A 24,222-nucleotide genomic window follows, 5' to 3' on the forward strand; every position below is an offset into this window, starting at 1 on the left:
CGCCGAGTGTCTGTGTCTCCAATGGCAGCCGGGGGCCTAATAAAGGCCCCCAGGTCTGCCTGGAGTAAATGCCTGCCTCTGGCATGACCTAGCAGATGTCTGTCTTTTTAAACGGCCAGGCAGTAATACACTGCAATACAAAAGTATTGCAGTGTATTATAATAGCGATCGCAGAATCGCATATTAAAGTCCCCTAGTGGGACTAGTAAAAAAGTAAAAAAAAAAGTTTAATAAAGTTAATTTAAAAAAAATGTGAAAAAAAATGAAAAACCCACCTTTTCCACTTACAAACTGCTTTACTATTAAAAAAACAAAATAAAGTAAAAAAGTTACACATATTTGGTATTGCCGCGTCCGTAACGACCCCGACTATAAATCTATTACATTATTTAACCCGCACGGTGAACGCCGTAAAAAATTAAATAAAAAACTATGGAAAAATTGCTGTTTTCTGTGAATCATGACTTAAACAAAATGTGATAAAAAGTGATCAAAAAGTCGCATCTACTCCAAAATGGTATCAATAAAAACTACAAGTCGTCCCGCAAAAAAAAAAGCCCTCGTACAACTGCATCGGCGGAACAATAAAAACGTTACGGCTCTTCAAATATGGAGACCCAAACACAAATAATTTTGAAAAAAATGTGTTTTTACTGTGTAAAAGTAGTAAAACATACAAAAACTATACAAATTTGGTATCGTTGCAATCGTAACAACCCGCTGAATAAAGTTATTGTGTTATTTATATCACACGTAAACAGCGTAGATTTAAGACGCGAAAAAGAGTGGCGAAATGTCAGTTTTTTTTCTTTTCCCCCCCCAAAAAAAGTTAATAAAAGTTAATCAATAAATAATATGTCCCCCAAAATGGTGCTATTAAAAAATACAACTTGTCCCGCAAAAAACAAGACCTTATACAGCTATGTCGATGCAAAAATAAAAAGGTTATAGCTCTTGGAATGCGACGATGGAAAACGTAAAAAATGGCTTGGTCATTAAGGTCTAAAATAGGCTGGTCATTAAGGGGTTAAAATCAGCTCAATTTCCATGCATAAAAATTCCATAGCATGTAGATGAGATTTGTTCAAATGTAATCCACTCCAGATTTTCCATGCGCACACCCACACAGAAAATCCACAGCATTTCCAAAAATGTGTGAATTTAGCCGAAATCTTCTGTGCTCTTCACCCTCTGTGGAAGCAAGGTATCTGTTCTACTAAGGGTATGTTGATATTTTGCAAGAAAACACAAAAAAAAAAACACAACAAAAACCACCACAACAAAAACCAACACCACAAAAACCAACACCACAAAAACCAACATCACACCACAGCTATCTATGATCACCAGGTAAAATGTAGTGTTACGTTACATGCTGGTTATTCAAATGAATAGTCAACCATATAATACATGGATGAGCAAGAGAAAGTTCATGGATTCAGTGAAGAAAAATAATATAAATATATATAATTGTTTTCTATGCAAAAGTTAAAATCTGAAATTTCAATTGATGTTAATTTCTTGGCTTACCTGCTGATGGTGGTCCTATGAGGACAGCCATTGCTTCTGCCAGAAGAACTAATCCAATAGCACTGGAGAACTTCTGTGTGCCAACAATTGCCATGAGGACCTCAAACTGTAAAGCGCCAACCATCCCATATGAAATCCCGAAGAAGATGCAGAAAACCACCAGGCCTCCATACGTGTCCGACATGGATCCCATCAGATCAGTGAATCCGTTAAAAATCATGGCAAAGCCAAACAGATAGACACAACGTGGTCGAACCCACTTCAGCCCAGCAATGATACCACAGGTGGGCCGTGCAAAAATGTCAACAAATCCAAGAATGGAGAGGAGGAAAGCGGCTTTTGTATCCGGAACCCCAAGGTCTTTTGCATAACTCACCACAAATACTGGAGGTACAAAAAGCCCTAAAACCATAATAGAGGCAGCTACAGTGTAGATGACAAATCCACGATCCTTGAACACGGAGAAGTCAAGCAGTTTTTTAGGTTTGGCATTTTCTACTTTTTTGGTCTCTTCTTTTTCTTTCTTTGGGGGCTCTAGCGGCCTCATCAGGGCACCACATGCGCAGCAGTTAAGGAGAAGACCTCCTAATATAAGAAAGCCTCCTCGCCAGCCAAACTCATACTGGAGAATTTGTCCTAATGGAGACAGGGCACAAAGGAACACAGGGCTTCCAGCAGCCGCCAATCCATTGGCCAGTGGACGGCGCTTGTCAAAGTACCGATTTAACATAATGAGGGAAGGTTGGAAATTCAATGCCAGTCCCAGACCTATCACAGACCAACACAGTAAAAATAGAAGTCAAAGAAAAATCAAACTTAGAAAAATACACAAGGCAATTTTTTGCCTTTGAGGCACAAGGTCAATAGCATGTACCATAAACATCTCTCTGGACTTGGAGGCTGGAATCACACTTGCAGTCTTTGTTCGTTTTTTGAGCCTAAAGGCCTGTTCACACCAGCGTCGGGTTCCATTCGGGGTTTCTATTTAACTATTCCGTCAGAAGAACGGAAAGCTGAACGGAAACTGCTTCCGTTTCAGTTGGTTTCCGTTTTCATTACCATTGATTTCAATGGTAATGCTTCAGTTTCCGTTTTTTTTTTCATGGAAACAATAGCGTAGTCGACTTTTTACGTTTCTGTTTGGCTTTCCGTTCATCTGTTCCTCTGACGGAGAACCCCAAACGGAACCAGACGCTGATGTGAACAGGCCCTTAGGGAAGTGCAGTCCGTCTGGCCCTCAGGAGTGGTACTCTCCATCTTATCCCCCTACCATCATCACTACATGATTTTTGAATGAAGATGTAACCTACCTGTGATGACTCCAGCAGTGAGGTAAATGGTGAAGATGCTTGTACAAAAAGACGCACACACCATCCCGAGTGAGGCAAATAGACCGCCAACCATCATTACTGGCCGGCACCCAAACCGGTTCACACAGATACTACAGAGAGGACCTAAAACACAAGATACAATAGTCAGTTATCAGGGAATTTTTTTTTTTACAAAAACATGCAGCATTAGTCATTACTTATTCCCTTTATACTGATGGGTACATTTTTTACAGTGGAGACATCCATATTGTCATTACTTATGACTATGAAGGTCAAATAATTTACCCAGAAGAGTCAGAGCTCATTCAGTAAAAAAAAAAAAAAAAGTTTCATGTTAAAATGATTGTCACCCAATAAAAAAAAGACAACCTGTCCTATTGATATCAAGGAAAATACAGATTTGATCTTTTTTTGCAATACCACTATGGTCCGGCGGGGCCCTACCCTCCCTACAGCCTGTATAACAGAACATTCAATACGATCTTTTGGAATTCGGAATATCAAACCGCCATCTTGAGTGACACTGGTAAAGTTCGGCCTATTTACCTGCTACACAAACTACAAGCTAAAACTTGTAATACACAAGATCAATCAACAGCAATCTCCTGACGTCACCGCACGCCCAGCCATTCATTTCTGTATGGAGATGAACACTGTTAGGGTAAGTTCACACATTGCGGAAAATCTGCAGCGTATTACAGTAGCGGCAGAGTGGATGAGACTTGAACAAACCTCCGAATCAAAAAAACTTGCGTTGCGTTGTTTTAATCCGCAGCATGTCAATTTATGCTTCGGAATCGCTGCTTTTTTTTGTGGGTTTTCCCCATTGAATTAATTCAATGGGGAGGAAAAACCTGCAACAATAAGCAAATGTTGCGGCAAAAAACCCAAAACCTTTTTGTCAATTAAAATTAATAAAAGGGTTTAGACTTACCACTCGGTTCTTCTGTTGGCCGACCTCCTAGGAAGAGGTTTCATCCCATGTGACTGCTGCAGCCAATCACAGGCTGTAGCAGTCACATGGGCTGCAACATCATCCCAGGAGGCCGGACTGCAAGGTTAACAGAGGCATGTATCGCCATGACTACGGAGAATAGGGTAAGTATAAGATTTTTTTTAAAAAAATTTTTTTTCAATGGCCGTTTTCTGTAGCGGAAATGGCCAGCTTTACCCATTGTGTAATGACCGGTTAGTATTCTTAAACGAGGACAGTTTATACATAAAAAATCAATACTGAACTTTGATCTAATGCTGCAGCACACATATAAAATATATAATGAAGACTGCTACAAGCCATTTTACTGATGCCAGCTTCACCACACCCTTGTTAATAGTGCCGCCAATGGATGCTTACAGGGAATTAAGATGAAGTATCCTCGTGTCAATGTACAGGCTAATCTGTCACTAAATGATGGATTACGTCTCAGTAGTAAGGGATGAGTGAGACAGACGCCGAATTATAGTCAACTAAAGGCAACAGATAATCTGCTAGTGAGTATACACAGGAGCGCAATACTAGACATGCAAATTTAGGGTGTAGCAAAGTCCACAAGGGAATTCAGATCTGAACTATTACGTGTGTACGTGACAACTGCCCCATGTGAATGAACAAAGGGATGAATAAAAATGGCTGCCATATATAACAATGTAGTCCATCTCCCGTGCATTCAAGGAAGTGTATCATTCTGCTCAGATACTGGCTGTATCTGGTATTGCCGACCAGCCTTATTCCCTTAAAGGGGTTGTCCGAGATACCATCATATTTTCAAAAACCCCTTTAATGCTTGTAATTTATAGATGTAAATAGATTTGTAATATACTTACATTTTCCAAAGTGGCCCCGTTTCCAGATCCTGCCGTGGGGAACTTGACTGGTGACGTCACTCTCTGCACTGGCTCTGCCGCTTTGTTGATCTTGAATTCTTTGCCGGTTATACGACACGTCACTTGTGACGTGGTGTATATCGGCTCGTTCTGTTGTAACACGCAGAACAGCAGGGACCGCGAGAACAGCAGTGACAGCGCATGCGCGTTACGGGCTGTGAAGAAGAACAAGCCGATATACACCACGTGACAAGTGACGTGTCGTATACCCGGCAAAGAATTCAAGATCAACAAAGCGGCAGAGCCAGTGCAGAGAGTGACGTCACCAGTCAAGTTCCCCACGGCAGGATCTGGAAACGGGGCCACTTTGGAAAATGTAAGTATATTACAAATCTATTTACATCTATAAATTACAAGCATTAAAGAGGTTTTTGAAAATATGATGGTATCTCGGACAACCCCTTTAAAGGCTATGTGCACCTTTAAAATCATTTTGTTTTTTAAATAAAAATGCCTATCAGTGTGTTTTGTGCAACTTTCAAAACACTTTATTAAAAATAATTGTAACTTTTTTAAATACAGCCGCTTTGTATTCTGTATAAAGAGCAGCTGTATCATGCGCTTAGACCTGAAGTCGTCAGGGCAACGGGACTGACGGGTTCAGTGTCAGAGGGTCCTGCATGTCTGACACGCAGGATCCACTTGTTATCGATCACATCTAAGGGCTTATTCAGACGAACGTGGGGAAACTCGGAGGTGAAGAACGGAAGTTTTTCCTGTCTGCGTTGCCCCAATGCTGGTCCCGTTTTTACGGACCCCCATAGAGAAGAAAATAGAACATGTTCTATTTTTCAACAAACCCTTCACACTGTCCGTTGACAACAGCCGTGTGAACGGTCATATTGAAATACATGCGTCCATTGTCACACGGACGTATTCAAAGTTCGTCTGAATAAGCCCTTAGTTCATAACTTAGATGTAATCGCTTAAAGATGGATCCTGCGTGATAGGATCCGCTGTCACTGAACAGTCAGTGCGGCGGACCTGATGGTTTCAGGTTTCAGCGCTAGATACAGCTGCTCTGTATACAGGATACAAAGCAGCTGTATCTCAAAAAGTCAATATAATTTTTAATAAAAAGTATTTTGAAAGTTGCACCAGACACACTGATAGACATTTTTATTTAAAAAAAAACAAAAAACATTTCAAAGGTGTACATAGCCTTTAAGGTCTAAAATACCAGACACAGCCCATATTAATGCCAGGTCTGGGGGGGAAGGGGGAAAGAAAAAAAATAAAAGAAAAAAGAACCTCCCTATTGAAGGGGCCATATGAGATTAAAAAAACAAAACAAAAAACACCACCCCTAAATCTGTGCAAATGGTATCTACTGGAGATCTGTGAGACATGAAATGACCAATTTAAACCAATGACGTCGAGCTGTATTGGAAGTGGCTCTTGGCTTTAGCAAGTATAAGGGGGGCTCCAAAATGGATATCCTCATCTATTAGTTGCACGTGCCCTAAAAAGGGTATTTGATTAAAAACTGTGAACCCCCAGTAATAAAAAAAACATTTAGGCCCCATGCACACAACCGTAGTTTTCATACGTAATTACAGATCAGGTAATTACGGATGAAATTGCAGACCCATTCATTTCTATAGGCCACGGACAACCTTCCGTATATTTACAGATGCGTGTCCAGGACGTAGAAATAATAAGCAAAATATAGAACATGTCCTATTCTTGTCTTCAATTGCAACACGGACTCGCCCATAGACTTCTGCAATTGTGGACGGCTACGGCTGTGCATCAGTATTTGCAGACAGTAAAAATCCTTACGGTCGTGTGCACGAGGCCTTAGACAACATACAAGTATAGACGTAACAAAACCTGCTTCCGAAACTAAAATAAAAAGAGACGGTCATTATAGAAAACTAGAATATGACAGATTTCATGTAAATAACTGACAGATTGCCAATCCAGCTGCACTCAGCCGCCAGACACTAGACTAGGCTGGATTACACCGTCCTGATCCTGGCTCAGCTTATCCGGCTGGGTAAGAGAAATAACATACGAGCTTCTGCTACAGAGACATCTACTGTGATTTGGGCCGAGACACAAAAGGTCTTGGAACAAACAATGAAAACAAAAAATGAGAGCGGAGTAAGAGATCCCAATACTACATATCCCCCTTCTTGTATAGTGTATGAGAGTATCATACACGGTACCTCCGGAGTTTTTACGCAGAAAAAAATAAAACATAAAATCAGGGGACAATATGGTGCCGAGTCACATATGGCAGCACACAGAGTGCTTATGGCTCTGTAGTCCAGGTCAGTATGGACTCCGTGGGCATGTGGCCCAAGTGCTGCATTTACGTGCCAATCCAATATTTATTTTAAAAAAAATAATCAATAGGAGGATTTATGGAGTTTTCATGCTTGACAATTACGTACTATTCTATTCCAGGGATTATAGAAAAAAATAATTGTTCCCATTATGGTAGGCTTAGATACAGGGCTCAAGCAGGCAGAAATCATAATCCCTCCCCCTCAGTGCTTTCAGGAACTTGGGCGGGCTCTCCTGACTCCCAGAAAGTAACGGCACGTGGCAGAGTCAGTGACGTTTGTCTGACCATGACCTGGGTGGCGAGGGTCACTGACTTTGTAACGCCCCCCCCCCCCCGTCGCCACTTTCCGTGAAATAGGAGGGCCTGCCGACGTTCTGACCTGCAATCCTCTGCTGTTGGACCCCTCAGCGGACGTCACGTCGGTGGGTCTACACAGTGGACAGTGTGGTAAGGGAAGCCTGTGGGCACCCTGGCTTAGAGGCCCGGTCGCAACTGCAACCCCTATAGCTACTCCACTGGCATTCCATCATTCCCACCAGGATCAGAGTTTAAACAGTGATTGGATAACAAAGAAATTGTGGAAAGTGAAGCACACACTAGATCAGGGCTTCTAAATTACTTCTACTAGGTCCTCACCAGCCAGAACATGGTTATGTCTGGGTCCCACCATTGGTCATGATTTAAAAAATGGCAACATAAAAAAGAGACAAAAAAAAGAATTCTCAGTGTTTCTTTCAATTTTATCCTGAACTCAGTAGAACATAAAATAAGTAGAAAATGTGTCGTGCATTTTTTTTTTGGTTTGTTTGTTTTTTTAAACCACAAGACGTTATAAAGTTAATCACGACCATCATTCGATTTTTTTCAAATCTGCCAATCATTTTTACCATTCTGTTTCTGGTGTATTTTATTAAAAGAACCTGTCACCAGGTCATATAAGTTGAACTGGTTAACTCAACTGAACAGAGCGGTCTCCCTGATTCCATCGTGGTTTTGTTTTTTTATCCTAGACCCTAGTTCCAGAGATATCGCCTACTGTAGGGTTGGCTCCCTATATGCTAATCTGCTGTAGGAGGGAGGAGCTAGCTTCCCTGCCTCTGATTCTGACCAATCAATGGGAGGAAGCTTGAGGGTAGTTCATACCCTGTTGGCTAACTACAGCAAATAGGGAGCCAACACAACAGTGGCCATATCTATGGAACAAGGGAGTCCAGGAAAAAATAAAAAACCGCGCTGGAATCAGGGAGACAGCGGTATTCAGTTCAGTAAACTAGTTTAACTTATATGACCTAGTGACAGGTTCTCTTTAACCCCTTCCCGACATTTGACGTACATGTACGTCATGGAAAGCATTGACTTCCCGCAAAATGCCGTACATGTACGTCAAATGTTTGGCACCGGCTCAGAAACTGAGTCGGTGCCATCATCACCGGATCTCAGCTGTATCTTACAGCTGACATCCGACTGTAACGGCGGGGACCGAAATTAGCTTCGATCCCCGCCATTAACCCCTTAAGTGCAGCGCTCAAACGCGATGGCTGCACTTAAGGTGTTTGCAGCTCATCGGAGCCCCAGCAATGAAATTGCCGGGGTTCCGGTGGCTGCAATGGCAACCGGAGGCCTAATACTGGCCTCCCGGTCTGCCTAGCACCGAAGCCGGTCAACATCCGCCCGGCGGCGGAGCCTGATCGGCTTCCGTAGCTGCCGGCAAGATGGCGCCGGGTCAGGAGCTGATCCGGCGTCATCAGCGGTGGATGTCAGCTGTACTGTACAGCTGACATCCACCTGTAACGGCAGGAACCGGAGCTAGCTCCGATCCCTGCCATTAACCTCTTCGATGCAGCAATCGAAAGCGATTGCTGCATCGTAGCGGTTACTAGCAGATCGCCAGCCCTGACAGGCAATCGGGACTGGCGACTGCTGTTATGGCAACAGGAGACACAATGGTCTCCTGCTCTGCCATTACGGAAGCCTATTAGGCCCCGCCGGGAGGCGAAGCCTAATCGGCTTGCTGTCAGTGAATGACTGACAGATCTAATACATTGCACTACATAGGTAGAGCAATGTATTAGAAAAAAAAAAATCTGACCGTTGGACCTTCAAGTCCCCTAGTGGGACTTGAAGAAAAGTGTAAAAAAAGTATAAAAAAGTGTAAAAAAGTGTAAAAAAAAGTGCAAAAAATAAAAGTTTGAAAACAATAAAAGTTTCAAGTAATCAAATAAAAACACAATCCCCCTTTTACTCTTATCAAGTCCTTTATTATTGAAAAATAATAATAAACCATATGTATTTGGTATCGCCACGACCGTAACGACCTGAGGTATCAAAATATTGTATTATTTATTGCACGCGGTGAACAGCGTAAAAAAAAAACGTAAAAAACGTTACCAGAGTTTCTGTTTTTTAGTCACTTTGCCCTACAAATATTAGAATAAAAAGTGATCAAAAAGTCGCACGTATCCAAAAATGGTACCTATAAAAACTATAGCTCGTCCCGCAAAAAACAAGCCCTCATACACCTCCGTCGACAAAAAAATTAAATTGTTATGGTTCTCACAACTTTGCGACAGAAAAAAAATACATTCTTTTTACAAAAGTAATTTTATTGTGAAAAAAGTTGTAAAACATAAAAAAATGCTATAAATTAGGTATCGCCGGAATCGTACTGACCCACAGAATAAAGTTAACATGTAGTTTATAACGTATGGTGAACGCTGTATAAAAAAAACGAAAAAAGCTGTGCCAGAATTGCATTTTTTTGTTTACCTGGCATCCCAAAAAATAGGATAAAAGGTGATCAAAAAGTCGTATGTACCCCAAAATGGTACCAATAATAACTACAGCTCGTCCCGCAACAAACCAGCCCTCATACCGCTACGTCTATGAAAAATTAAATTAGTTATGGCTCCAATAAGTCAGGAAATAAAAAAATATGCAGTTGTGCCCGAGGGGAACATTTCTTCTGTTTGAAGAGGCGATTTATCAAGGACCTAAAATTAGGGAACCAGGAAAGGGAGGGCCCAAACATATCCGCTGGAAGCGACGGTGCCCGTATTATACCAGGACAACACTTCCCAGCAAAATTCCTCAAACTACAAAGGTGCAGAGTGTGGACCAAAAGGGGGATAAGAAATGACACCATTTATCAGTGCGACACCGGCCTGTGCAGAAAGGATTGCTTCACAGCGTAACACACATCTATGGATTATTAATTTTTTTTCATACCACCTGACTATGCCCCTTATATACTCCGCCCCGCTTACATGTACCCCCACATTATAAAACACCAGCAATACTCAAACAAATTTAGTACCAAGCAAAATCCGCTCTCCAAAAGCCAAATGGTGCTCCCTCGGCTCTGAACCCTACAGCGTGCCCAAACAGCAGTTTCCTTCAACATATATGGCATCGTCATACCCGGGAGAACCCTTTTAACAATTTTTGGGGTGTGTGTCTCCAGTGTCATAAGCTTGGCATGACATATTTGCCACTGAATGGCATATCTAGGGAAAAATATAAATTTTTAATTTGCACCATCCGCAGTGCATTCATTTATGGAAAAGACCTGTTGGGTGAAAATCCTCACTACACCTCTTAATAAATGCCTTGAGGGGTGCAGTTTCCATAATGGGGTCACTTATCAGGGGTTTCTTTTTATTATTTCACATCTGAGCCTCTGCAGTTGTGAACCAATACTTTGTAAATCGCCAAATTAGGCCTCCACTCCGCATGGTACTCTTCACTCCTGAGCCCTGTCATATGTCCAGGCAAAAGATTAGGGCCACATGTAGGGTGTTTCTAAAACCGGGAAACACCGCATAATAATTAGAGGGCTGTCTTGTTATGGTGGCACAAGCCGGGCACCACATATTGGCATATCTATGGAAGAAAATCCCATTTTCACTCTGCAACATCGAGTGAACACTAATTTCTACAAAACACCTGCAGGGTTAAAATGCTTACTACACCATTTGGTAAATGCATTGAGGGGTGTCGTTTCCAAAATGGGGTCACTTCTGGGGGGTTTCCACTGTTTTGGGCCCACAGGCGCCCAGAAACCAATCCAGCAACATCTGCACTCCAAATGGCGGTCCTTTCCTTCTGAGCCCTGCCGTTTGCCCAAACAGCAGTTTATGACCACATATGGGGTATTGCCGTACTCGGGAGAAATTGCTTTACAAATTTTGGGTTCTTTTTTTCCTTTATTTGTTGAGAAAATGAAAAAATTTGCGCTAAAGCTACGTCTTATTGAAGAAAAAGGACTGTTTTTATTTTCACTGCCTAATTCTAATAAATTCTATGAAACGTCTGTGGGGTCAAAATGCTCACTAAACCACTAGATGAATTCCTCAAGAGGTGTAGTTTCCTAAATGGAGTCCCTTTTTGGGCGTTTTCATTGTTTTGTCCCCTCAGGGGCTTTGCAAATGTGACATGGCCTCCGCAAACCATTCCTGCTAAATGTGATCTCAAAAAGCCAAATAGTGCTGTTTCCCTTCTAAGCCCTGCCGTGTGTCCAAACAGCCGTTTATTACCACATGTGGGGTATTGTTTTACTCGGGAGAAATTGCTTTACAAATTTTGTGGTGCTTTTTCTCCTTCAGTCCTTCTGGAAATGAGAAAAAATTAGCTAAACCTAGATTTTTTTTGAAAAAATGTAGATTATTATTTTCAGGGCCTACTTCCAATATTTTCTGCAAAAAAACTGTGGGGTCAAATCGCTCACTATACCCCTAGATAATTTCCTCAATGGGTGTAGTCTCCAAAATGGGGTCACTTGTGGGGGGTTTCCACTGTTTTGTCCCCTCAGGGGCTTCGTAAATGTGACATGGCCTCCGCAAACCATTCCTGCTAAATGTGGACTCCAAAAGCCAAATGGCGCTCTTTCCCTTCTAAGCCCTGCCGTGTGTCCAAACAACCGTTTATTACCACATGTGGGGTATTGTTTTACTCGGGAGAAATTGCTTTACAAATTTTACGGTGCTTTATCTCCTTCAGTCCTTGTGGAAATGAGAATTAGCTAAACCTACATTTTCTTTGAAAAAATTTAGATTATCATTTTCACAGCCTACTTCCAATAATTTATGCAAAAAATCTGTGGGGTCAAAACGCTCACTATACCCCTAGATAATTTCCTCAATGGGTGTAGTTTCCGAAATGGGGTCACTTGTGGGGGGTTTCCACTGTTTTGTCCCCTCAGGGGCTTTGTAAATGTGACATCGCCTCTCAAACCATTCCTGCTAAATTTGAGCTCCAAAAGCCAAACGGCGCTCTTTCCCTTCTAAGCCCTGCCGTGTGTCCAAATATCCATTTATTACCACATGTGGGGTAGTGTTTTACTCGGGAGAAATTGCTTTACAAATTTTGAGATGCTTTTTCTCCTTTAGTCCTTGTGGAAATGAGAAAAAAAATCGCTAAACCTAGATTTTCTTTGAAGAAATGTTGATTTTAATTTTCACGGCCTACTTCCAATAATTTCTGTAAAAAACCTGTGCGGTCAAAATGCTCACTACACCCCTAGATAATTTCCTTGAGGTGTCTAGTTTCCCAGATGGGGTCACTTTTGGGGGATTTTCACTGTTTTGGCACCGCAAGAGCCCTTCAAACCTGACATGGTGCCTAAAATATATTCTAACAAAAATAAGGCCCCAAAATGCACTAGGTGCTCCTTTGCTTCTGAGGCCGGTGCTTCAGTCCAGTAGCACGCTACGGCCACATGTGGGATATTTCCTAAAACTGCAGAAACTGGGCAACAAATATTGAGTTGCATTTCTCTGGTAAAACCTTCTGTGTTATAAAAAAAATTGTATTAAAAATTTATTTCTGCAAAAAAATATGAAATTTGTAAATTTCACCTCTACTTTGCTTTAATTCCTGTGAAATGTGTAAAGGGTTAAGACATTTTCTAAATGCTGTTTTGAATACTTTGAGGGGTGAAGTTTTTAAAATGGGGTGACTTTTTGGGGGTTTCTAATATATAAGGCCCTCAAAACCACTTCACAACTGAACTGGCCCCTGTAAAAATAGCCTTTTGAAATTTTCTTGAAAATGTGAGAAATTGCTGCTAAAGTTCTAAGTCTTGTGAGGTCATAGAAAAATAAAAGGATGTTCAAAAAACGATGCCAATCTAAAGTAGACATATGGGGGATGTTAATTAGCAACAATTTTGTGTGGTATAACTGCCTGTCTTACAAGCAGATACATTTAAATTGAGAAAAATGCTAATTTTTGCAATTTTTCACTATATTTTCGTGTTTTTCACAATTAAATACTGAATGTATCGACCAAATTTTACCACTATCTTAAAGTCCAATGTGTCACGAGAAAACAATCTCAGAATCGCCCGGATAGGTGAAAGCATTTCAACGTTATTACCACATAAAGTGAAACATGTCAGATTTGAAAAATGAGGCTCTGTCAGGAAGGTCAAAAGTGGCTAAAGAGGGAAGGGGTTAATAAATGTGCCCTACTTAGTAGGTTTGAGGGAAAAAAAAACAACAATACATGTAAATTTACAAAAGGCTTTCATACAAGAATTTTTTTTTGTGGTGGCGTTCCTTTTGTTTCCAGTCCCTATTGAGCAGATTCTTCTCTTGCTAGGCAATGACACATAGGAGTCAATGGTGGGGATGACTCACAAAAGCAATTAACGCCAGTTCTTCTGGAAAAATCAATCCAATCCTTCTCTTCTGAAATTACCAAGGGAATCCTTCACATGCAAAGGATTTTGAGATGGTGTCCTATTCTTCATTTGTAGTTTAGCAAACAATAATCCACATCAGGAACACAATTAAAATAATTGATAAAATGTTAATCTCCTGATACAGGAATGGTTACCGATATAGACAGTATTTAAAATGGGACATCAAATCCTCACAAGTGCACAAAAACAGAACAAAAAAAATTAGGGGATTGTCAGCTTTGGACCATCACTTTTTTGCTAAAAACTTCCCCAAAAATAAGGTGCCTTTCTACTGAAACCATCAGCAATTCGGTCAGGGTCTTCCAGAGAAAAAGACTTTCTTTGAAGAACATTCTGCACTCCGGCTAATTGGTGTAGGTCCCATACAGTGCTATGTCATCCCTCAAAACAGACTTCAATCCACTAAATAATTTTGTCCTCCCCCGACCAAAAAGCAATATTAAATTCAATCACCCAATATTAAAATTTACCTGGTGTAACGGGTAATCTCTTAAGTCATTTAAAAAATAACTATAGTAATATGACCATGAGGATTTCCAGTTGACCCCCCCCCTTTGGCCAGAGCCAGGAGGCCCTCACATACTATTGGACTCAATTGTATCCGCGTCGTTAGAATGCAGATACAATTAACAGCGCTGGCGAGGCAAGGGAACCATCAGTTTTCTTGTTATGCTGTAGGCACGATGACGCCATCGCGTCATTCCGCTGGAGCAGGCCTAGTCAGAAGAGTGTGGCACTATCTACATCTGTGGCATTATCTACAGGGTGCAGTGAGTGTGGCACTATCTACATCTGTGGCATTATCTACAGGGGGCAGTGAGTGTGGCACTATCTACAGATGGCACTATCTACAGGGGGCAGGGAGTGTTGCACTATCTACATCTGTGGCATTATCTACAGTGGGCAGTGTGTGGCTCTATCTACAGATGGCACTATCTACAGGGGTCAGGGTGTGTGGCACTATCTACGCTAGTTTTTGCGCTACAAGTAGGGATCAGCACATATCCACTATTCTAGCCCTTTATATTAGAGTTTGTAATATAAAGGGCTAGTCTACTGAATACATGTGCACCAATACTCGTACCAGAGGGCGGAGGGAGCATGGTGAAAATAACTTGGTTTCAAAAATATGAATTTGGAAACACGATCTCCCCCCCCCCCCCTCTAAAAATCCTGCGTTTACCCCTGTGGTAGGGTTCATTGGTGTCAAAAGTTGCTGTGAATATTGTCAAATGCTCCACCCCTACAAGAGAGGACTGTTACATCCACATATTTATAATGTTCCTCTGACAGAATTTGGAAGAATGATTGAAGCAAAGTCACAAATCAAAACCCCATTTACCATTATACAGGAGATTTATACAATTCTACAGCAGCGAGAACACTTACCTGTTCCATATAGCATAGCAAGTAAAATAGAGGATATCCATGCTGTGTCACTGTAGCCAATTCCAAACTCTCTGATAAGTTCCTTGAAGAATACACTGACGGCTTTTGGGAAAGCGTAGGAGAATCCAGTGATGACAAAACAGCCAAAAAGAACGGCCCATCCCCAACCTCCATCCGGCGCTTTAACGTTGGACGGATTGTCATCTATGACCACCGCTCCCATTATGTACTATTCTGACCGCCTGCAAAGATTAATAGAGAAGGTTCAATGTTAACAATCAAATTGGTCATTGACCTAAATTACGAACCACCGTTCTACAACTTGCACCACAATCAGTGGCCCTTTCAATGCACAGACTTCTATTGTCATTAGACAAGCAGCTCATCTGCCTGGAGTTGTTCCTCACAAGGTTTTAGTTTTCCGTTAGGCTATGTTCACACAGAGTTTTTTGACAAGTTTTTTGACGCGGAAACCACGCCGCAAAACTCGTCAAAAAGGGCTTGAAAATGCCTCCCATTGATTTCAATGGGAGGCGGAGGCGTCTTTTTCCAGCGAGCAGTAAAACCGTCTCGCGGGAGAAAGAAGGGACATGCCCTATCTTCGGGCGTTTACGCCTCTGACCTCCCATTGACATCAATGGGAGGCAGAGAAAGCATAATTCATGGCGCATTATGCCCGCGGCACTCAATGGCCACGGGCGAAAAACGCCATGAAAAACGCAGAGAAAATGGGCGTGCAGGGAGAGGAAAATCTGCTTCAAACTTCCAAACGGAATTTTGAGGCAGAAATTCTGCGTGCAAAAAACGCTGTGTGAACATAGCCTTACAGTAAATGCCAATTTTAGCTATTTAAAAGCAGTAAAGCGCCAGACTGCAACTTTGCCTTTAAAGATCTAAAAATAAAAAATAAAATATGCGCATGGGATCAAAAGCCCTGGCAAAATGAATATCTGTAGCTGAAGACAATTAAGAAAAATATCTCTTACGAGACCAATCACTAGGGGATAAAATCTAAATTTTTATTTACATCTGCCAAGACTTACTAGAACCCAGGACATTGTTGGCAATTACACCCCACACCCATCACAACACTGTCCTAGGGAATCCTAGTTTTAGAACTTTTCAGTTTGACTCATTTCAGTCAGTCATCAATTTCGAGAATGGGTAGCGGGGGCTCCAGTGGGAACACACATTTAAAACATGGTGGTTCCTTTATTAAAGAAGACCTCTAGTGGAAACACAACTTTCCATGTCTGCACCCCCCATCTGACTGTATACCACTCTCTACACTTCTCTTATATATACTGTACTTACTTTTTGAACTGCTGCCTTGTTGGTGCTTTAAAAAAACCTCCATCTTGATTCTTAGATTTCCCCAGCTTTCTCTTCCTCTCTGCTTTGCTATCTATCCCATGATGCTTCAGCACTGCATCACATGACCAGCTAAAGACCATACCATTTCTGCATGCTGGGGGACACTGATTATCATTCTCTCTATATTCTCCTAAATAAGCTGAGAACCCATAAGTATACAGACAGGGAGGCTGCGCTATATTCTTCTACATTATACCTGTGTGACAGGAACCTGTGTAAGTATCAGTGGTAGCTGATGATAGAAGTTTCTGCCCCTCCCCCCTGTGTAATACTAGTGCAATACAGGAACTGCTGAAGCCTGTGATGGGTGACACATAGATCTCCATAGACCCAAGTAGAGAAAGTAGTCACCGAGCCGGAGTCACACTGCTGCTAAGTAACCACCCCGGTCTGATATATAGAGATAAAAGCAGCAAGAAATATAGGAGACATGGAATATCATAATGGTACACAGAGGAAAGTTTAGTTTTGGCAGGAGTGCCCCTTTAAACCATGACCGCTGCTGCACGTTTCGAGTAAGCTAGACCCCTTCATCAGGCATCATCATGAAGAGGTTTCTTTTGTACCTTTCTTCTCTTATCTAGCATTCAGGATCAGTAACCATACTTTTCCAAGAAAAAAACAGGTTTGTCTATTTGCAGGGGAAAATTTGACATTTTAGTTTTGCGCTTTTTCAGGTTGATATATAACTTACTGCCCCATTTTAAATCTTATTTCTTTTGTGCCAACTAAACTACACCGCAGTTCGCCATCTTTGCTGGAATACAGAGGACCATTACTAGAACTGGGATTCGGGGGTGACAACCATGAGGCATCGTGATGTATTTTATAGTCCTAAACATAAAAAGCCTTAATTAGACATCTATTATAGAGTTAAAAGGGAAGATATGAAAATATTTTCCAAAAGCAGAACCCTCCTTGTTTATGGGTTGTACCTGGTAATTCGGATAGGGTCTATGCATGTCAGTCTGCAATACCAGACATAGTGCAAAAAAAAGAAGTGGTGCCATTACTGGGGGGGCAGACCTTTTTCTAATCCCAGACAACCCCTTTAAGTTATGGTGGAGTTGCATAAAAACCAGTGTTGCTTGTCCTCATTTCAAAAGACCAAGAAGGGTCATAAAAAACCTGTCCGCTGCATAAACGATATACTGAAACCCATTACATACTCTGTAGGACTTTAACTTCTACTATGTGCAGTCTGGAAGAATAGCCAGTGTGACGATTCCAGGAAGGATACATAAGATTCTATTGTTTTGACCTAATAAAATACACAATACTTCTCTTATCTACAGGCTACACGTCATCAAACTGGAAGCATGTAGACTTATGACATGGCCCTTGTCTGGGTAAATACTGGGCTGCACCATTCACACTGCCAAAGCTATAACCCCGTCATCTAACCAGGCAGAAGAATTTTTGCCTGACCGGAAACACTCGATATTATACAAGATTTCCAATCTTTAAGGTGTCTAGGAGGGGTAGATGTCTCATCATCCTATTATTGTCTTGACCAATATATATTGGGACCACCATAGACACGTAACTTTTCCTAAACTCCCAGAACACCCATCAACAATCCCTGGAAAAAATGGTCTTCCTATGAAGCAACCTGGTCTCCATTGGATGCCCCCTACGGCAAACCTATACCCTTGGATGCACCCTCCGTTTATAGGAAATACTGCAATGACGGGGCTACAGTATTATCCATGAGTATATAGAATTTGTTGTCCTCATAATTCTTGTTATGTATTAAATGGTTATGACCTCGAATATAGAGCCAACTTTAACCAATGGGGCAATTCCCACATATATATGTTTCGACAGATGTATTTTGGTAAAGAGATATCAAAACTGGTGCACGCGACAGTATTTTTCATCAGTAATTACGGACCCATTCATTTCTATTGGCCATGGACACCTTTCAGTATTTTTACTGATGGGTGTCCGTGCTGAAAGAAATCATAGAACCTGTCCTATTCTGGTCAGTAATTACGGCGCAGACTCTCACATCCACCAAGTCTATGGGAGCTTCAGTAAATACAGACGGCTACTGATGTGCATCCGTAAACCGTTCTTATTTACAGAAGCATTCCTAGGCAACATGTTGATGACATCATTTGCAACCTCCCTCTTTTTGTAAGGATCCGTATATACGGACCCCCTTTCGTGTATATGCCTACTGATCCGTATTTACGCACAGTATTTCTGGATAGATGAACATATGGTATTGTGCGTGGGGCCTTAGGCCCCATGCAGACAACCGTATTTTTTCCCTCCCGTAAATACTTGCTGTAAAGACGGGTCCATTGTCACACGTTGTTGTCATCTGTATTCCCCCCGTATTTACAGACCCGTAAAAAAAGGGGGCTGGAAACTATGTGACATGATCGCTCAGACGCCATTTTCTCTGCTTCTCTTTATTCAAAAATTGAAATCTCCTGACATCGCCTAGCAACACTCCCGTAATTACGGGTGCACACACGTAACCACCCCTAATTACGGGAGCCCCATAGACTTCTATGGGCCTGCCCGTGACATAATTACGGCCTGAAATAGGACATGTTCTATATTTTTCAACGGCCCGGGCACCTTTCCATACGCAAACGTGAAGGTACCCGTGGCCAATAGAAGTCTGTAGACGTTCCTGTGCGAAATAGTGTCATGGGTTCCTGAGCTGCCCTTGGTATTTATACAGATCCGAATAAAAAAATTCTCCATATACTGCAGCTCGGGTCATTCTGTTTTGTGGTCTATGGGTAAAAAGCGCCCTCAGCAGAACACTACCTAAAGCATGCCCATTACAACCAATCAGGCTGCAAAAATGTGACTGCTCCACTTTCTCTTTGCACTAGTTTTGACAAATATCCTCCATTGTGTGTTGTGACTTTCATATTCTTCTATTCACTGGCAGCAAATATCTGCCACCTGTGATTTTAGAAACTCCCCAAAAATGTCACACGCAACACACAAACCGCGTACATTTCCATGCTTTTTTTGTCACAGTTCTGCCACAAAATTACCATTGTGTGTGAACGTACTCTTAGAGAAAGTTCAGACGTAGCGGAAATACTGCGGATTTTCCTTACAAAATCTGCAGCATAATACAGAAATTGACCTGCGGTGCGTTTTTTTAACCCGCAGCATGTCAATTGTATTTGCGTAATCGCTGGTTTTCTGTTGTTAGTTTTCCCCATTGAATTCAATAGGAGGTAAAACCGGAACAAACGGCAGATGCTTCAATTTTTGCAAAGGAAAAGCTGCAATTCCACCGCAAAAATCGCAACTCAGGATTTTTTTTTAAAAATAAATCTTATAATTACCCAGAATTCTGTGCTTCACAGGCTGCAGTGGTCACATGGGATGAAACATCATCCCCGGAGGCCGGTCTGAAGGTACGTATGGGGCGGGGGCTTTTTCCGCTTCTGTTTTCCAAAGCGGACATTCCGGGCGAAAAATTTGGTGCGCTTTTTAGTCCGGAATACCTTGTGGCTGGCAGGGCAGACATGCGGTGTACTTTTACGCAGCGTATCCGCTCTGTGTGAACCTACTCTTAAGCCTGCTTGTGGATTGTTTCCAGATTATATTTTAAAAATATTATTTAAATTTAAAAAAAGCAAAAATAAACTGAAAACATTGTGGAAACTGCATAAAACATACATACGTACACACACACGTTTATAGAATTTTTTTTATAATGAGGAATGGTACATAAGAGCATAACCCTGTCAGGAATACCATGGAGTCCCAGGCTTTGAACTTTTTATACAAAGCCTGAAGCACGGCCGAGCAGATCTATAGAGTAATATAATCATACTTCCGTTAAACGTCCTCGCTGCCACAAGCCAACTCCACATTACATCATGTCATGCTGGCCCTGATATCAATAATTCAGAGTGTTTTGGATGGTGTTAGTTCTGAGTTTATTTTTAACTGAGCAGTGATCATGGTGTCAGAAAACATGAAATATTGTACCATTACTCCGGATAGAGAGAAATACGGATGACTGCGGACAGCACACGGTTTTAGGGCTTATTCAGATGAACGTATAATACGTCCGTGCCACGCGTGTGATTTTCACGCGCCTCGCACAGACCTATATTAGTCTATGGGGCCGTGCAGACAGTCTGTGAGTTTCACGCAGCGTGTGTCCGCTGCGTAAAACTCACGACATGTCCTATATTTGCCCGTTTTTCGCGCATCACGCACCCATTGAAGTCAATGGGTGCGTGAAAATCACGGGCACCACACGGAAGCACTTCTGTGGTACGCGCGTGATTCGCGCAACAGCAGTGAAAAGTATGAATGAAAACAGAAAAGCACCACGTGCTTTTGTTTACAAACATACAAACAGAGTGTCATAATGATGGCGGCTGCGCGAAAATCACGCAGCCGCGCATCATGTGGTGATGACAGACGGAGCTTTTGCAGACCTTTTGCGGGCGCAAAACGCACACACTCAAGTGAAGCCTTACAGAAAGGAGATCGTGACTAAAGTTGGTTACAGACAAAAACATTTTGCCCCCCTCCCATCCGACAAGTCTGATCGTTTTCACTAAAAGAAGATAGGTATCAGTAAAATTTTATATAGGGTAAAATAGAGATTTTAAAGAATCGGGATGACTTTCACGGGGGAGTAACTATAGGGGGTGCAGTTGAACTTAAAAAGTCCCTTTGCCCCATATGAGAAAATCGGTACTGTAAAGTACATGTGAGGACCCTGTTACAGGCAGTGACTACCGCTGTAGCAGCCATAGCGGCTGCTATAGTACCGGCAGCACGGGCCACCATGAGGCCCGGTGGCGCCGCTAGCAGCCACTATGACTGATACAGCGGTAGGACGCAGATACTATTGAACATTACGGCTGAGCAGGGAGGTATCTCCCGCTCCGCCATTTACTAGACTACAGGCCACGTTCGGCCTGCAGCCTATCAGGCACAGGATCCCTGTGCAGGCCGGCGTGATGATGTCACTGGATCACGCCGGCCTATGCAAGGATCACAGCGGCATTGAGGATGCCGTGGAGCAGCTCCGTACGTCGCGGGAGCGGGCCTAGGTGAGTATAATTTTTTTTACGATTTGTTTCGGGGGCGCTATATATAAGGGGGTGCTGTGCGACACGGTCTACAAGGGGGGAGAGGGCACTATCTACAGGGGGGGCTGTATGGCACAGAGGCTGTTAAAGTTTCTCTTTTTTTTTGGGGCTAGCAACATGACTTTTGCGATTTTTTTTCTCCAAAAAATTAACTGCAAGCTTGAAAGAATCAGTTTTAGAATTTCACACATCTGGGACAGTCAAAAACTCTACATCAATTTACCATATAATAAATTATACTAACACACTCCATGTTAGGAGGCTGCCAAATCCGCACACCCCACTCGCTATTCTTAACCCACGTTTGAGCCGGCGTTCCAGGAATGCTCCTTGGATGATTTCTGGGTCAGGGTGGGTGTCCGGTCAGTGACATTTACACCTCAGAAGAAATCACTCTCACGCAGACACCAGAAATAACCTGAGCCGTGTACCGCCGTCAGCGGCCCTATTTTTGGATGCCTGCTCTTTAGACTGGATATTTGCCCGGCTCTTTATAACACCCATGTACTTTGTATTGTGCAATGTATGTGATGGTATGAAAGGTACAAACCTAAATGAAGACAATTTAGCGGCATCATTTACTAATGTTTAACCTTTCACGCATACCCCCCTAAAAGAAAAACATTACATATAAATCCTTAAATCATCCACGATAACATTTCAATTTAGTCATTATTAAGTTCTATCCATTTATGAGAACGCTGGGTGACGATCATTAGGCCATGATCACACACGTAGTTTTTACCTCAGTTTTATTTTTTAGCCAAACGCAGAAGTGGACACAAAAGAAAGGCGATGCATCGATCTTTTCTTTATACGGCTCCTTCCATGTGAATCCACTGATGGCTTTGACCCAAAAAAAGATTATGTGATTCCAGCCTGAGGCCTTATTCACACGGACCTATATAATGCAATGTGGCCGTTCACACGGCCGTTGTTTCAACTGACCGTGTGAAGGGTCCGTGAGAAAATAGGACATGTCCTATTTTTTCACGCTTCACGCACCCCTCCATATCGCGTCCCGCAGCGCACAGCACGGATGCACCTCTGACGTGAAAAACGGCCGTGTGAATCTAGCCTTCGGCTGAATTCACACATAGCGTTTTGCTCCTTTTTTGTTGCGTTTTTTAGTCAAATATAAACTGCACTAGACACAACTGCGTTTTGGATTGTGGCGTTTTTGCGGTCAGTGGCGTTTTTGTCCAAATGCAGAATGCTCTGGGTATGATATTTTTTCTTTATAGTCTTCTCTATAGGACTTAAGAAACCTCAGGAAAAAACGTGTACAAAATGACACCAAATGAAAAACGCCACCTTTTAGAAGCGTTTTTTTATGCAGTTTAAATGACCAGAAAAATTAGGCCCCTGTGCACACTGCAGAATTTATCTTTGCAACAGAAAAAACACATTCAGATGAATTGGAACAGATTTTGATTGGGTTTTTTTTAAGCCCAAACCAGGAGCGGAACCTGAACAGAAGAAATATATAAAGGAAGGCCTGATATGTCTGATCTCCTGGATCCAATTCTGTTTTTGGCTTAAAAAAAAAAAAATGCATGCAAAATCTGCAGCAAAATCTGCAGCAAAACTGCAAGGTCCAAAAGGCTATATATACCTTTGACCTCATTTCTGTTACGTTAGTTAAATTAAACAAACTTTTAAATTGACTAATGAAAGGATTTTTACTTTTTAAGGCACGGCTTCTATGTATCCTGTGTAAAACCGCTTCCGTCAGATCAGCTGCGCTGACGGCTCCGGTGAAAGCTGGTCCTGCGTGTCTCCGAGACACAGGTTCCAGCTGTTATTGATCACATCTAAGTTCATCAACTTATTAGAGGTGATCGTTATTAGCTGGTCCTGCGTGCCTCTGAGCAGCTTTTAGCCGAGCCGTCAGTGCAGCTGACCTGACGGAATTGATGGCAGGATACAGCTTCTATGTATACAGGATACATAGAAATTGTGTTTTAAAAAGTAAAAAATTTTTTAAATTAGTCAAATTAAAAGTTGTTTTAAATCACCTAAAAAAAATTAGGGCTCAAAAGGTGTGCCGTCTTTAAGCTATAGACATAGACAAATTCCGCAGCATTTACAGTAGGTGCAAAATGAATTTGAATTAGAAAATCTTATGCCCCCGCTGCGGAAAACCCCCCACAGTAACAACGTTCATAAATTTACCTGCAATGCAAATTTTAAATCCACAGCATATCAATTTATGCTGCGTTTTTGGTTCTTTTCTGATGCAGATTTTACCCATTGACTTCAATGGGGATGTAAAACCCGCAACAAATAGCCAAGTATTGCGACTTTTGGGGTGGAACTGCTGCGATTCCGCCGCAAAAAAAAGTTTTTTTTTAAAAAATGGTTGTCATGACGACGCTTTGTTCTGTTCTTCTAGGCCATCCTCTCGGGATGACGTTTCATCCCATGTGACTGCTGCAGACGATCACAGGATTCAGCGGTCACATGGGCTGCAGTGAAACGCGAGGAGGCCGGACTGCACGGACAACAGACGGACACGTCGCCATGACTACGGGTAAGTATGAAAGTTGTTTTTTTTTCTATCGCTGCTCCCTGCAGCGGAAAGTCCACCTGAAAAACCGCACCACAATGGGGTGTAGTTTTTCG

The 24,222-nt window shown here is 42.0% G+C and overlaps 1 protein-coding gene across 6 annotated transcripts in view; it reads right to left on the minus strand.

Annotated features, from left to right (window-relative positions):
• Positions 1–24,222, minus strand: part of SLC16A3 (solute carrier family 16 member 3) — a 145,458-nt gene that overhangs the window by 2,607 nt on the left and 118,629 nt on the right. For all 6 annotated transcript variants that reach the window (XM_075846059.1, XM_075846060.1, XM_075846062.1 and 3 more), the window contains 3 exons: positions 15,128–15,369; positions 2,841–2,984; positions 1,531–2,298 (listed from right to left, as the gene is read on the minus strand). In XM_075846059.1, the coding sequence (XP_075702174.1) occupies positions 1,531–2,298; positions 2,841–2,984; positions 15,128–15,350 (1,135 nt within the window). In that variant the 5' untranslated portion in view covers positions 15,351–15,369. The remainder of the gene's footprint in view (positions 1–1,530; positions 2,299–2,840; positions 2,985–15,127; positions 15,370–24,222) is intronic.

The sequence above is a fragment of the Rhinoderma darwinii genome, chromosome 13 (assembly GCF_050947455.1).
Source record: "Rhinoderma darwinii isolate aRhiDar2 chromosome 13, aRhiDar2.hap1, whole genome shotgun sequence".
Lineage (NCBI taxonomy): Eukaryota > Metazoa > Chordata > Amphibia > Anura > Rhinodermatidae > Rhinoderma > Rhinoderma darwinii.